Below are 14,958 nucleotides of genomic sequence, written 5' to 3'. Positions count from 1 at the left end.
CCCTTTTTTTGATTACAATAAAGCTTTGATTATAATGTGTTGAGACAGGCAATATTCCAATGGGTAGTTGAAGTAGATAGGGGTCAGTAGTTATATGTAGAAATGAGAAAAACCAGGCAAAGAGTGTGAGGTGTGGTAATGCAAAGACCCCCTATGTACATGGATTCCATATGCACATACCCAACCAGCTGCAGGTCAAAATACTTAGGAAAGGACATTGTCTCTTTATCATATAAGTACAGACTCTCCCTTGCCATTATTCCCTGAATAATACAGGAGGGCTGCTAGCTATTTACACAGCATTTGTTAACATTATAGTATACCCAGTAACTCGTTAGAGAGGATCACTTATATGCAAGCACCTCACATCTTTGGTGTGGGTATCCTGCTGCTTTTGTTGCTTTTCTGTTTGTATGATAAAACACCACGACCAAAGCCACTTAAGAAAGAAAGTGTTTAATTGGGCTTATGGTTCCAGAGGGCTAGAGTCGTAATGGGGGAATGAAGGCAGGAATAGCTCAAGCACACACACATCTTGATCTGAAAGCAGGAAGTAGAAAGCATGTTAAGAATGGCAGGAGTCTTTTGAAACCCCAAAGCCTGACCCCACTGTCAAACTCCAATAAGGCCATACCGTTTAATTCTTCCCAAACAGTTCCACCAAGTGGGAACCAAGTATTCAACCATGAACCTGTGGGGACCATTCTCACTGAAACACTTCACAGCTGGTGGGGAAGAGGGGTCCTTTAACCAGTCCCCTTCAGGATGAAGGACAAATGCAGAATCAAGAGAGGCCTCATGGAGAACATGAGGATAGGGGTAGGGGGTGTCCTCTTGACATTTGGAACGTCTTTGACATGGTCAAGGAACTTCAAGAGGCAGTGTAGCTGAAGTGGATTGAATACGCACAAGAAGTGAATCAAATTGAGAAGAACAAGGGAGGGTGGGCTGTGTATGTAAAACCCACAGGCAGTGTAGAAGGCATAGAGCTTTTCTGTGGGTGTAGAAGAGGCCCTTGGGTGAGTGTAATACTTGGTTTTTTTAAGGATCTTTGCTGGTTAATGTTAAGAATAAATCGTCGTAGTTAGGCAAGGGCAGTCTCTTAACAGATAGGGCCTTTTTCTGTAATTTATCTATATTTTAGTACATTTCTTATATCCTACCTAGTGCTTATTCTTTGTAAACACTTGAGAATGTCTTGTGTGTATTTTGTGCCTTTTCTTTAAAAGGCATTTGCATGTATTTTCTAAGAATATGGTTACTTTCCTTCATACCCGAGTACAGTCCCTAAGACTTCAGCCTCAATGTAGTTTACTTTGGATTTGCAGCACTGCAAGAACGCCTCATGCGTTTAGGAGAGTTGAGGATGGGATGCATTAGTTGTCATGTCTCTAAGTCTGACTGTCTCTCACTCCTGCTTGTGTTTTCTCTGGGCTTTGCTGGCCCCAACTCTGTGCCCCATCTGCACTTGACCTCTGCTGCTGAGCCCTGCACTCACCAGTCCTTGGCGTTTTGAATTTTTTTTTTTTTCTTTTTGTGAGTTTATAACCCTTCTACCCCTCCTTATAACCTACTGTCCTTTAATGTGGGATGAGAAGACAGAGGCTCTGATGCTCAGAAGGCAGATGAGATGAGAAATGGCATTGCTTTTCTTCCCGGGAATTAGTTTGTGGTTCACCTCGTTAGCTGAGAGCACATATAAAACACTAAGCCGACTGTCATTGCCTTTCAATACAATTGAAGGCAGCTAAACTGCTTGTTTTTTTTTTAAAGTAAGTAAATCGCAGCATTGTTATACTAGCTTACAGATGGAGAAACCGAGGCAATGAGCATTTTTATGTTAGGCTGATTGAAAGCTTTCAGAAAAGGCACAAAGAAACTTCTTGTTTTCATTGTTGCTGCAAAAGTTTTTGTTATGTCATTTGGTAACTTGTGAGAAAGTTGTATTAAATGTCTTTATAGAGAAAAGTAACATACTGGCTTAGTTTAATTCCTGTTGTCATAAAATACCCTTACTTTTTTAAAAGCAGATTGAGGGAGAAAGGCTTATGTCACAATTCATTGTTAACAGAGAAGTCAAGGTAGTAGCAACTTAAAATAGCTAGTTACATCACATCCACATTTAGGAGTAGAGAGAAATGAAAGCACAAGTGCTTTCCACTCCGGTGTAGCCTAGGACTCAAAGGAATGGTGCTGCCCATAGTAGGCTATGTCTTCCTACATTAGTTAACATAATCAAGGCAGTCCCCTGCAGACAAGCCCACAGCCTGTTTGAACCTGTAGAGACTCCCTCGTTAGACTCTTGCCAGTGACTCTATGTTGTGTCTAGTTGATGGTTAGCACTAACCATCACTGATGCTAGTTCACCAGCAGAGCTGGTGTGCACCATGATTCTGGGGGAGGGTTGGAAAACCAGGAAGGAAAGTTCCCAGTGTTACTTGCTTGGGCTGATTGTCTCACAGATGTAAGTTAAGGAGTTCGGAAGTGGTTTCTTTAAGATAAAGATTTACAGTACTAAATTTGGAGGTACATGTATGCAATGCCCAGGGAAATTCAGTTTTTGGGAGATTTATTGTCAGAATCAAAAATGAGCTTAGATGGGTTGGGGATTTGGCTCAGTGGTAGAGCGCTTGACTAGCAAGCACAAGGCCCTGGGTTCGGTTCCCAGCTCCGAAAAAAAAGAACAGGAAAAAAAAAAAAATGAGCTTAGCATACCTATTGATGTTGGAGGTGGCGACATACAATTTTGTAATGAAGATTTCCTTTTGGAGTTAATATTTTTCTTTTTACTGACCAATAATATTATTTTTTAACTAAAATAATATTGAAAACTATTTTTTTATGATTTCTTTCTGAATACTGAAGAAAGACTGTTGTACAGCTTATAGTGAGACCTTTGACCCAGTTACAGTCTAAATTACCAGCTTCTCTTCCTTTCTTTCTTTTCTGTTTTTAAGAACCAGTTTGATTTTTAAAGAATATTTTTAGGGATGTGTTTGATTTGTAAAATTGGCTGATCCAGGTGCTTAAGTGTCATCCAGACAGGAAAAAATACAACAGTAAGGTGTATTATTTCTCATGACAGTTGAGCAATGATATATGAATTTCACATGGTAATCTTTTCTCATTCATTTTCTTTTTTTACCTTTTTAGAGTTATAGATAGTAGTATGAAAAACTTCAAGGCATTTTTTCGGTGGCTATATGTAGGTAAGTTGAATGATAATATAAATCAGATTTAAAGTCTTTACCATTTAAGTTTTGGGGGGAGAAAAGTGTTTTTCTTAGTGAAAAGAAACTCTTCAAAATGAGAGGTTTAGTCCAGTAAAGCACATTTAACCTTTGAAAAGTATCTGTAATAGAAATTGTTTCTAGTGACCTTTACAGATAATTTTTTAAAACCCTTTTCTTTTCAGCAATGCTGAGAATGACAGAGGACCACGTGCTTCCTGAGCTGAACAAGGTAGTGATAGGAGCTTGAGCAGCCTGTCCTGCATGTCCACATGAGCACACTCTAAGGCAGTTAGCACAGAGCGATGAAGGCTGTCCTCTCACCTTCCCTACAGAGCACTGTAAACACGGATGCTTCCACAGCATTTACATCCTGTTGGGTTTTATAAATAATGTGCGCATGCAGGAGGCTGTGCTTGGGTTATGTACCCTGCCATCTTATGTGAGGGACTCCGAAGTACCCGATTCTGTCTGTGCGGAGTCGTGGAAGCATGTCTCGTAAATCACTAATGACACCTGCTTCTCTCCTGGGCCAGGTGTTTCTGGTTGAGCTCAGCATTGCAGTCTTGTGGAACTTTCATACAGTTACCAGCTGTCAGGATGTCAGCTATCGACACCAAACAGATCTCAGAAGTCTTGGTTTTTTGTTATTTTTTTTTAAAGAGCTTTTTGTGTTTTATGTCTTTTTAATTCTGACACCACATTATTATGGCCACCTATAATATGTGTGTCATAAAGTTCTGTGACTTGTGATAAAGCATCCTTTTAATCTCTACTTAAACTTCCTTAAGTCTTAAATGCTTGATTCTTTTCCTAAGTCAAAGCTTGGTAAACAGTAGTTTTTAGTTGTCAGGATTGTGTTAGGTGTCTATGGCCTTGCCTATCGGGTGTCTATGGAGCAAGAATAGAGTCCACGAGCCTCACAAGCCCTCCTGTCTGAACTGTGTAGACAGGAGTCTAGTTGGGAAGCTTTCTTGGTTTGATTTGTTTTGTCTCGTTTGGTTATAGATGACTCAGAAGGATATCACATTTGTTGCTGAATTCCTCACTGAACATTTCAATGAGGTAAGAAATTTGTATTTCTTTAGTTCTGAGAATAATTTTGTTAACCCTCAGTAGTGGTAAAAGGTGATTGCATTTACATAATTTAGTTGAAGACCTTAGCAATTACTTAAAAAAAAAAAACCAAACTATTGCACTAATCAGTGCCTGTACTTAGAAACCTCTGCATGCTTCTCTGTGTGTCTCAGTCTTTCAGAGCAGCCACACAGCAGCTTTCTTATAAAACTCATATTTTTTGTTTAAATTTAAGATTGCTTTCTTTTTCTTTTAAGCTAACTTTACAACTAACCTGTATTTATCCCACAGGCTCCAGACCTTTATAATCGGAAAGGAAAATACTTCAATGTTGAAAGAGTTGGTCAGGTATGGACATTAGGTTAAAGTTTTTGATTGTAATAACTAACTTTTAAATTGAACATTGTTAATTTGAAAGAGAGTTGGGGGTGAATATGTAAGGCTAGAGAGAAGGGGTATAGGAGAGACTGGTGGGAGAAAGGGGGAAGTGATGAAATGTTATTATATTTCAATTAAAAAATATAAAAACATAGTATTAATCTATATTATACAAAGTTTATGAAAATTTAATATTCAAATATTATTGCAGGTCAGCCTTTTTAGTAAAATGACCAAAGATAGATGTTACTTAAATATTGAGAACCCCAAACACTATAAGTTGAATGTTAATTGCCACATATAGATACTATTGTTAGTGTAAAAAAGTAGTTATTGATACAGTAATTAAAAATATCCACTTGTCATTATGTTTGAATGGAAAATTTCAGTGGTCTGGCATTCCTTTATATGCTAGCAACTCTCTGCTGTCCAGCTGGTAGGAGGTACTTTAGGTCCATGTTCCCCTCCGTGACCAATCTCTGCTTTGATATGCTGATCTGGTTACGGGCAAGGGTATCTGGACTCATACACACTTTTTCTTGGAAGGGATAGTAGTGTGATGTTGGCTTCTCAGAGATTTGTGTGAACTCTGAGATTTTGCCAGTGAACTCTCCATTGCTAGAACTTTAAATCTGTCCATTTTTCTTACATGAGGAATAATCTTTTAACCATGTGTGGCTTTGTAAAATATGGCAAGGATTAGTTCTGTGAGGTCATTGATCTATCTCCTAGATGCTGCTATCTGTCCAGAAGGTACACTTTGTTAGTCACTAGCCTCGTCAGAGAACTCTAATCCTGTGAAGCTGTCAGACATAGCAGTAGCAGGGGCAATTTCTTCACTTTTCATTCTTGCTTTAAAGTTTGTTTCTTTATTGAGAGATCTCACAAAGCTTGAGCCTGCCTGCAGTCCTCCGGCGGGGGTATAAGTCTGGGCCATCACAGCTAGCTGGACGTTTAAATGTTAGTTGGCATAGGATACCTTGGGCTCAGTGTGACAGGCTTATTTTATCTTGAGAAAACATCGTCCTGATGCCTCAGATGAGCTATTACAGTCTCCCTCCAGTCACCTTTTCAGTAAAAATGCAGTCCATAGCTTCAAAAGTGTCTTGTCTTGGGTAAAACAAGAACACTTGCATAAGTGCCTCTCCTTAGGGTGACTTTCCTATTGGTGTGCAACAAGTGTCAGGTGCCTTCTTCCCATTCTGTCACACAGAATGTTAAAGATCTGTTCAGAGGTTGAGATTTAATAAATACTTAAAAGCTCTTTAAAGATAAATAAAACTCTGTCTATATGGTGGCTGGGGGGAGGGTGCCCTTCTGATCTGGGCAGCTACCTTGACTCAGCTTTTCCCACTAGCAGTGCAAATGCCAAGAGACTGATGTTCGGGTTGTTACAGAACTGCTGTTGACCTGTTGTGTCCCTGGAGTGTCCTGACGACTTGCAGGGGTCTGTGGGCACACTCTAGGAGCAGCTGCCCTAGAGTACATGCTAGTTGGCACTTAATTTATAACTATTAAAATCTTTCTCATGAAAATGAAGCAGAAACTTAACCAGTTTGTGGTCTCTATGGTAACCATTCTGACCGTCCAACTGTTTACATTAGTTTGCTTGACATTTAGCAGACTTTTGTCTCCTCGCTTTTTAAACAGTGAACTTGCAGAAAATTTGGCAGTAAAACACAATAACATTCTAAATAGAAAAAAAGTGATTTGGTGAACTTCATTCTTTCCTGAATTGCAATGGTCCACTCTTACTTGTAGTATTTGAAAGATGAAGATGACGACCTTGTGTCACCCCCTAACACAGAAGGAAACCAGTGGTATGACTTCCTCCAGAACAGCAATCACCTAAAAGGTACTCATGCTTACTTCCTTGTGGTTAACTGGGACCAGGTGACAGTGGAGCTGAAACCTGCTGAATGCTGTGGCTTTTATGTCCATGGTCTTTGACTGGAGAGACAGCAAAATGACAAATGGGGTGTGATGCTCTCATGAAGTGTGTAAAACCCTGGGACACCAAGTGAGATGTTTCTCCTTTCATGACATCAGCCAGTCACGGTTCCAACCGAGGGTTCTGATGATCACTTCAGTATGACTCCAAAGACCTCTAGTGAGTGTCACACTGAAGGAGTGAGGGCTTAATATCCCCACTAGACTGCCCCAAAAGCCAGGCCCCAGGTCGCCTCTGCCTCTGCCTGGCAGGCTACAGGGAGTTTCCACACCTTCCTTTGCTTCCACTTAGAAAAGGATTTCTAACTTGCTTACTAAAAGGTGAATACAGGACAGCTAAGCAAGAGATGCATGGAGTGGGTGTGGAGGAGAAGCCAGAGGCTCTAGGCATTTTAAACCTTAGTCTGTTGTACTGGCTGGTTTTGTGTGCCAACTCGACACAAGCTGGAGCTATCACAGAGAAAGAAGCCTCCCTTGAGGAAATGCCTCCATGAGAACCAGCTGTAAGGCATTTTCTCAATTAGTGATCAAGGTGGGAGGGCCCACTGTGGGTGGTGCCGTCCCTGGGCTGGTGGTCTTGGGTTCTATAAGAGAGCAAGCTGAGCAAGCCAAGGGAAGCAAGCCAGTAAGCAGCATCCCTCCATGGCTTCTGCATCAGCTCCTGCTTCCTGACATCCGAGGGTGTAAGGTGTTGTGTGTAGGGGACACCTGCAGAGCTTTGGAAGAAAGGGCTTCAGAGTCAGACTCAATACTCACATCTCAGGGAAGTCATTTCAGTGCTGGCCTGCTGTTGAGCTTGCTAAGCCTGTTTTGTTTTATCTGTAAATTGGGGAATTCAATGCTTACTTCATACAGTCATTGTAAGCAGCACTGACAACGGAAACATGATCTCACAGGGGTTGGGGATATAGTTCAGTTGAGAACTGCTTTCCTTTGGCAGAAGACCTCATTTTGACTCCCTGCACCCACATCAGAGGTTCACAGCTGCATGTAACCAGCTCTAGGGGACTCTGATGCAAGCACCAGCACCCATGCGTATAGACCCACACGTGGTAACTAAAAATAAACAACAACACAGAAGAATTCCACACAACAGCAGGGGAATGCTAGTTCTATACCACTTTCTACTGATGAAGTAACCTTTTAAAAAAGTAAAAAGCTATTGTGAGGACTGGTTTACTTCTTGTTTCTGTTTTAATGCTATACTCTCAGTGTAACACTGCATGCGCCTTGTCATCATTTCACAGCCAAAGCATAGAGCAGGGTGAGCTTGCTTCATTATATGCCTGCGGCTCCCTACGCACTCCTCCTCATTAGATCAGCACACATGCACTTGGGCTTGGGTGAGACCACCTGTCCTGAGGTGGGGTTAGCCGCTGGAGAGGGTGGTAATAGGATATAGATGCTGTGGTCATTCTGGATGAGGTATATTAAGGTATCATAATCCCACCATGAGGTACAGGGCTGGTTCTAACAGTGTTTTCTCCTAATTAATGCTTTGCTTCTGTTTTTGTTTGAATCCAGAAAGTCCTTTGCTGTTTCCTTACTACCCTCGAAAATCACTGCATTTTGTGAAAAGGCGAATGGAGAGCATTATTGATCAGTGTTTGCAAAAGCCAGCAGTAAGTCTGAAAGAAATAGGTGTCTTCATATGGCAGTGAGAAAAACAGCAGTATCTGGCCTACTTACATAAGTGACCATGATTTATAACTGTTTTTCATTATTAAAGTGGGCAGTTTCTCAGGGTTCATCTTGTTAATTCCTTACACAGATTTTAAAAGTGGTCTAGTGAAAGTGTTGGCATCTTTAGGAATTTGTTCCAACTTTGTTCCAAAGTTGTTTGAAGTTTTAGTTCCAGAGCTGTTGTCCTGTTTTCACTTCTGAATGGTAGATGTGGAGAAGCTAGTGAGAGGTGTGCACCCTCCTGTGCCTCACTGCCAGCTCCTTTACAACTCAGAATTCTCTCTCTCTTCCTTCCCATTCTGCCACTAAGGATTCTTACCTCAAAGTCTGATGAGAGGGATGTTTTTAAAACCAGACTTTAATAGCAGTACACACATTTTCTGTGTTGAGTATTTCTCTATGTAAGAGCACTAATTATGTCTTTCTTTTTCTTTTTTTGTTTCATGTTGGGGGTTGGGTATAATTAGGGTCAAACCCAGAATTTTGTGCTTGCTGGCTAGACATTCTTACCACTGAACTGCATCCCCACCTCTGATAATTTGTTTTAAATCTTACCTTATATAGGATGTAATTGGAAGATCGATGAATCAAGCAATTTGCATTCCATTATATAAAGATGCTAGGAGGTAATTCTCTTTACCCATTGTGTGCTGTAAATTTAACAACGATTATACATTTTTCTCATTTTGTTTTCTTGTTGTTTTAGTATGGATGGTGCACGTAGATTGTTAAAATTCCCATTCTTGTAAGTATTCTTCTCCACCCTGTGTGAGTAATATAACTGTACTTTAACACTAGGCAGCTTCATACCATATCTTACATTACATTTTGTTCCTTAGGTGGAATAATAAAACTTCAAATCTTCATTATCTTCTTTTTACTATTTTAGAAGATTCAGTTTATAAAATGTGCATCTTAAGGAGACATACTGATAGTTCCCAGTAAGTATTACTCTGAAGTTTGAATTGCAGAGATAAGATTTTACTATGTAAGAGTTTTTAATTCTAAAGGATTTGTTAGCCCTGCCGTGTGTGTGTGTGTGTGGCGGGGGGGGGGGGAAAGGGGTGGGGGTTATGTCCGTGTATGTGCAGAGGCCAGAGAGAGCATTGGATCCCCTGAAGCTAGAGCTGCAGGCCAGCGTGGGTGTGAGGAGCTGAGCTCTGGTCCCCTGAAGAACAAAGGCTCTAACTGTGGAGCCATCTCTAGCCTGTTCATGTCTTAGTGACGTTAACCTCATGACTTTACAGTTGTTCCTTAACTGTCCTCACTTGTAGTTGTTCACAGCCTTAAGGTAGTGACACTGAAGCGTCTATGATTTCTCCTGTCTGTAATGATGTATGGATAGTGTGTGCTGACTTTTTTAGGTCAGAAGAAAGTCTGACAGTTGAACCAGGATTCCGTATTCGGGACTCCTTCCAAGCTGTGTTCTGGGCACATTATGGGCAGGCTTTTTGTTTTAGGCTAATGATGTCTTTTAGTAAAGGGGAGGCTCTGTCCACAAAACCTTACTTTGAATTTTTAAAGAAAAATAAGTAACCAGTTCCATTAGCATCTAGCATCTAGGTTGTTGTCATTTTGTTTATCAAGACAAGGTTTCTCTGTGTAGAACTCTCTGTAGAAATCTGTGCTCTGCCTCCTCAGTTCTGGGATTAGAGGTGTGTACCACCACCACAGTCTCCATTACCACCTTAAATGGTGCTAAATCTCACTTTAAAAGTGTGGCCTTTCCCATATCCTTCTTTAAGTAACTACTTCATGCTTTGTCGTTGTTATGTTTGTTGTTAGTTTCTCTTGAGACAGAATTTACTATGTGGCTCTGACTGTCCTAGAACCTACTATGTAGACTGGGCTGGCTCAGGAATCACAGAGATCCACCTGCCTCTGCCTCCTCCGGGCTGGGATTAAAGGCGTGTGCCACCTTGCCTGGCAAGTATCTAAGCACTTTGGTAACTGAGATTTTAAACCAAGGTGACAGGATGCTCAGCCTAAGTCCAGCATTCTGCAGCAAGAGTGTGATGGTTTCCAGTTGCCAAGTGCATTGTTTCAGCTATCCAGTTTGTCTCCTAAAGTCTCCTTTATTCCCTTTTTCTTCAAGATCTGTAAGTAATGGACTAATTGGTATCAAATTTGGGAGCTTCACATATGCCACAACTGACAAAGTCAGAAGAAGGTAAGTCTCGAGCCTGGATTCCATGACAGGCACAGGTCCTGGGGAGGCAGTGCCTTTGTGTTCTAGCTATTGGGTAGGAGAATGTCAGGCTCAGAGATGGTAAGGGCAGAAGGACTCGCTGTCTTCCAGAGGAGCGGGGCTCTTCATATTTTATCACAGAGGCTATTTTACTTAGAACTGGTGAAAACTTTACCATCCACAGGAATTTGTGTGTCTTATATGCTATAATTACTTTCCTATAATTCTTTTAAGCAAGGAAGTGATGTGGTTCAGGGAACAGATGTTCTGTGAGTCTGAAGTCTTTGTTACAGCAGCAGAGTGGTGGTCATCTCTTGGGTTTTCTTAAGGTACGGGGTGATAGTAACTAAGCCAGCCCCAAAGGCCTTGTAGAGAAAGAGCCAGCACTGAGCCCTGGCTGGTCTCCTCCCTTCCCCTACCCAGTGCTTTTAGTGATGCCTTGGAGATAGGTCTGTGTTTTGCATGTGAAACCTTATTTTCACCTTTAGAATATAGCATGAGGTGTCACTCGTGAGGTATTAGCAGACATAGGCGAGCCATTGATGTCAGATTTCTTTAGAGCTGCGAACCAACTTCACAGGTTTTTTTTTTGTTTTTTTTTTTCTCATGGCTGCCTATTTTTAAGATTTAATTATATTGGGAAAAATTAGTACAGAAGGTAATTTAGTGATCTTTTTAATAGAAATTAATGAGATAATTTGTCTTGTAGAGAATGTCAATGTCTTAAATTATTCTTTTGGCCTTGTGCCAGTATGAAGTGATCCATGCAGCGTTTTCTTAGTGGTGGTGATCATTTTGATTTAATGGATCATTTTGATTCTAGCACTTACAGTTGTCTGGATGCCCAGTTTTATGATGACGAGACTGTCACAGTCATCCTTAAGGACTCCATGGGACGTGAGGGAAGAGACAGGATTTTGGTTCAGTTGCCACTGTCCTTGGTGTATAACAGTGAAGACTCTGACGAGTACGAGTTCACTGGGACTTGCTCCACCAGGTATGTACCTCATCAGGAGATTGGCGGCCTCAGAACAAGAGGCTTTTCTGTTATCCTTTCCTCTTTTTGACAGCCTTGCCTTAGCTGGCCTTGAACTCATGGTCTTCCTGCCTTGGCCTCCCTATTGCTAGAACTATCAGTGAATATCACCATGGGAGCTAATAATTGACTGTTTTTAATGTGGATTTTATTTGTTTCATTGAGGTTTTTTGTTTTGTTTTGTTTTGTTTTGTTTTGAGACAAAAATCTTGCTATGTAGACCAGGCTGGTTTTGAATGCCTCAATGTGCACCACCATGCTTAGAAACTATATTTTAACATGAATCAAAGATTCTTACTGTTTTACGCATGACAGATAATGGATTTTTTTTTTAAGTTAATTAGTAGGGATAACTATTAAGGCACCTGAATGGAAATATGCCTACATTTTATTTTTTGATTTTTATTTCTATATGGTTGATATACTAGAAATTGAACCCTAGATTTTCTACGCACTAAGAAGGGGCTCTACTATGGTGCTATATTCCAGCCCCTTTTTTCTTTCTTTCGTTTTGTTGAGACAGGGTCTCACTGTGTACTTTTGTCTAGCCTGAAACTTCTGAGGTAGATTAGGCTGGCGTTGAATTCATAGGACTCTGCCTGCCTCTTTCTCCTAACTGTTGTCTTTAAAGGTCTGCGCCACCATACCCAGCCCTCCAGCCTTCTTTTTATTTAAGACAGTTTTACCAAGTTGCCCAGGTTAGTCTTGAACTTGCTCTGTAGCTTGGTAACTTGTGATCCTCTTGCCTCACAGGTTTCCAGATTGCTGGGATTACAGACCTATGTGCTGGGCTCGGCTTGCAGACTTTACTTTGTTACTTTGGTTTAAAAATTAAAGAAAAAGGATTCCTAAGAATGGGGTGGTTTTGTTCCATTTTCAGATGCATCATTAGCTTTTGTTAGTAGTAGAATTCAATTTAGATCTGTATTTAGTGTTCTCCAGATTTAGGGCTTCGCTGTTCATTTTGAGAGTAATTGCCTGTTCTAGGAGGTGACTTCAGTTGACTCTGACTTGCAGGTAATTAGATTCTCTCTCATTTCCTTGAAAGGAAGTCAAACCTTAACCACTGTGACATTCCACATGTTTGGCATTGCGGTGTTTTACAGACTCTCTTATTACCACTGTTTTGTAGTGGCTGCTAAAACTCTATTGAGAATGAGAGTGTGGGTAGAAGAGTCCCTGATAGTCCAGGAAGGAGAACTCCCCTTTTGACTCCTGGTTCTTTAACTGTAGGCTTGACGAGCAGGGCAGCATTATTCCCACACGCACCATGCACTTTGAGAAGCACTGGAGGCTGCTGGAAAGCATGAAGGCACAGTATGTTGCTGGGAATGGCCTTCGGAAAGTGTCCTGTGTGGTAAGTATTGTAGACAGTGCAGGATGTGACCTTGCTACGATGGGGCCATGATTAGATACTGGCAGACATACAAAGCCCTTTCTTTGTGTCATTTTATGAGTCATAGTATCTGTTAATTATGAGCATGGAGTAGCCTCAACTGTATTAGTTTCTTATTCTGACAAAGCTTGCAAAATAGGTAAAAATAACTGGATTTTGCTAATGTCAGGAATTGTTTTACTTAGAGGTCATTTTACATAAGGTAAAAGCTGAGTTGAGTGGCTTTATGATAAATAATTAGGAATATAACTCCTGTAATAACTCCTGTAAAGGGTCCTTTGATTTAAGCTTCTGATTTTAATTCCTTAATACATGATGGATTTATTAAGCCGTGCATTTAAACAGTATGCGTTTGGCCTTGTTTACATTAGTTAAGTTCAAACCTCCGGCACGTGAGGGTGTTTGAAATGGACATCGATGATGAATGGGAGCTTGACGAGTCTTCAGATGATGACGAGGAGGCTGCCGGGAAGCCTGTGAAGATCAAGGAAGAGGTGTTGTCAGAGTCGGAGACAGAGGCTCACCAAGATGCTGCTGCCCTAGACTCAGACGTAGTCATCAAAGTGGAGAAACTTGACCCTGAGTTGGACTCCTGACCCAGTTTGACAGCATGTGTTAGTTACTGTGGCAAAAAGACATAGTGGGTGGACTAAGATGGTGTGGGTCACACTGGATTGTCTGTGTATCAAAGAAATAAATGGTAAATTTTATTTTTTCATACTCTGCTTCATCCTTGTGGAGGAGTGTCACTGTGACAGACTCCTTTCTTGTCGAGCTCTCTTTTTCATAGTGTGCAGAGCCAATGTGTACAGAAAACACAACTTTGATCTGAAGAAAAAGGCAAATCATTTCTGTCTAAAGCTATTCTCATTATTTCTGTGTGAGGGAGCTACGTTTGAATAGTGGACATATGCCTACAATCTCAGTACTTAGGAGGCTGAGGCCAGGGGCTGGAGAAAGTTCAAGAGGAGCCTGAACTAAGTTTACATAGCCATTTATCCCTGTATTTTGGTACGTTTTATGTATTTTCTTTAAATATTTATTTTAAATATTTAGTTTTAGACAAGTTTTAATTGCTTGTCTTAGTGTGTGTGTGTGTGTGTGTGCGTGTGTGCGCGCGTGTCCCCTCGGAGGCTAGAGGTATCAGATCTGGAGCTGGAGTTAGAGGCATTCGTAAGTATAGGTGCTGAGAATTGAACCCAGGTCCTCTTGGAAGGGCAGAGAACAGTTTTAACTTCTTAGCCATCTGCCCCCTGCAGGTTTGTTCAGCATTTTTAGAGTGAGTGCAATGTATACATTTACCTAACTTGGAAGGCTTAGGAGAGCAAACCATCAGATTATTTTAGTATGAATTGTTCTTTCATAAAAGCAGCTGTTCTTATTAGCCAGGAATCTACTCTTGTGACTTCAGTGTTAAGCTTGTTAAGGCTTTGGCTCATGCACAGCGACTTCCTGTTGTTCCAGCAGAGGCCTAAGTTGGAGCTGAAATACACAGACTTTCCTAGAACCAGGATCATGGGTAGGCCAGTGACTCTATGAGGCTGATTTAAGTTCCAGTAGTTTGTGGTTAGTGCTTTTCCTATATAACAAATGTGAACTAGGTTCCCATTATATCCAAGTGAAAAAATGTAAACTGATAACCAAAAATGTATAGTACTTTCTACTACTATGTACACTGGCCGTTTTCACCATTGCACACTTTGCTTTTAAGTTGTTCTTGGTACTGAAGAGCAGAACTGGGGCAAATACTTGAACACCAAGCTGTATCTAGAACAGTTTAATCACTGTAACTGTCACTTCTTCAGTACATAGAGCTGCAGATGCTGAAGTTACGTTTATAGTTAGGGAATCAAAGTGGAGTGCAGGGTGTGAGAGGAAGGGTAGGGCCTGGCATGTAGAAACACTACTGCTCCTAGTGTGTGGAAGGAACACTAGGTAATTGCTCCCTGTCTAGTGGGGCTTTGGGCTTGAGCAAGAAATGAGGGGCTGTGGCATGTTGCTGGTGGGCACATGTGTGATA

General features: G+C 41.0%; 1 protein-coding gene across 1 annotated transcript in view; it reads left to right on the top strand.

The window, feature by feature from the left end:
* Positions 1-13,656, top strand: part of Anapc4 (anaphase promoting complex subunit 4) — a 31,532-nt gene extending 17,876 nt beyond the window's left edge. Inside the window, exons 16-28 of the mRNA XM_032916078.1 lie at positions 3,154-3,209; positions 3,416-3,462; positions 4,239-4,295; positions 4,599-4,655; positions 6,447-6,540; positions 8,160-8,257; positions 8,883-8,944; positions 9,025-9,063; positions 9,158-9,259; positions 10,414-10,488; positions 11,330-11,503; positions 12,776-12,899; positions 13,310-13,656. Coding sequence (XP_032771969.1) covers positions 3,154-3,209; positions 3,416-3,462; positions 4,239-4,295; positions 4,599-4,655; positions 6,447-6,540; positions 8,160-8,257; positions 8,883-8,944; positions 9,025-9,063; positions 9,158-9,259; positions 10,414-10,488; positions 11,330-11,503; positions 12,776-12,899; positions 13,310-13,534 — 1,210 coding nt within the window. The 3' untranslated portion in view covers positions 13,535-13,656. The remainder of the gene's footprint in view (positions 1-3,153; positions 3,210-3,415; positions 3,463-4,238; positions 4,296-4,598; positions 4,656-6,446; positions 6,541-8,159; positions 8,258-8,882; positions 8,945-9,024; positions 9,064-9,157; positions 9,260-10,413; positions 10,489-11,329; positions 11,504-12,775; positions 12,900-13,309) is intronic.
* Positions 13,657-14,958: the final 1,302 nt, after the last annotated feature.

Source organism: Rattus rattus, chromosome 11 (assembly GCF_011064425.1).
Source record: "Rattus rattus isolate New Zealand chromosome 11, Rrattus_CSIRO_v1, whole genome shotgun sequence".
Taxonomy (NCBI): Eukaryota; Metazoa; Chordata; class Mammalia; order Rodentia; family Muridae; genus Rattus; species Rattus rattus.
The sequence above is the reverse complement of the archived record's forward strand: the minus strand, read 5'-3'. Positions and strand labels throughout refer to the sequence as shown.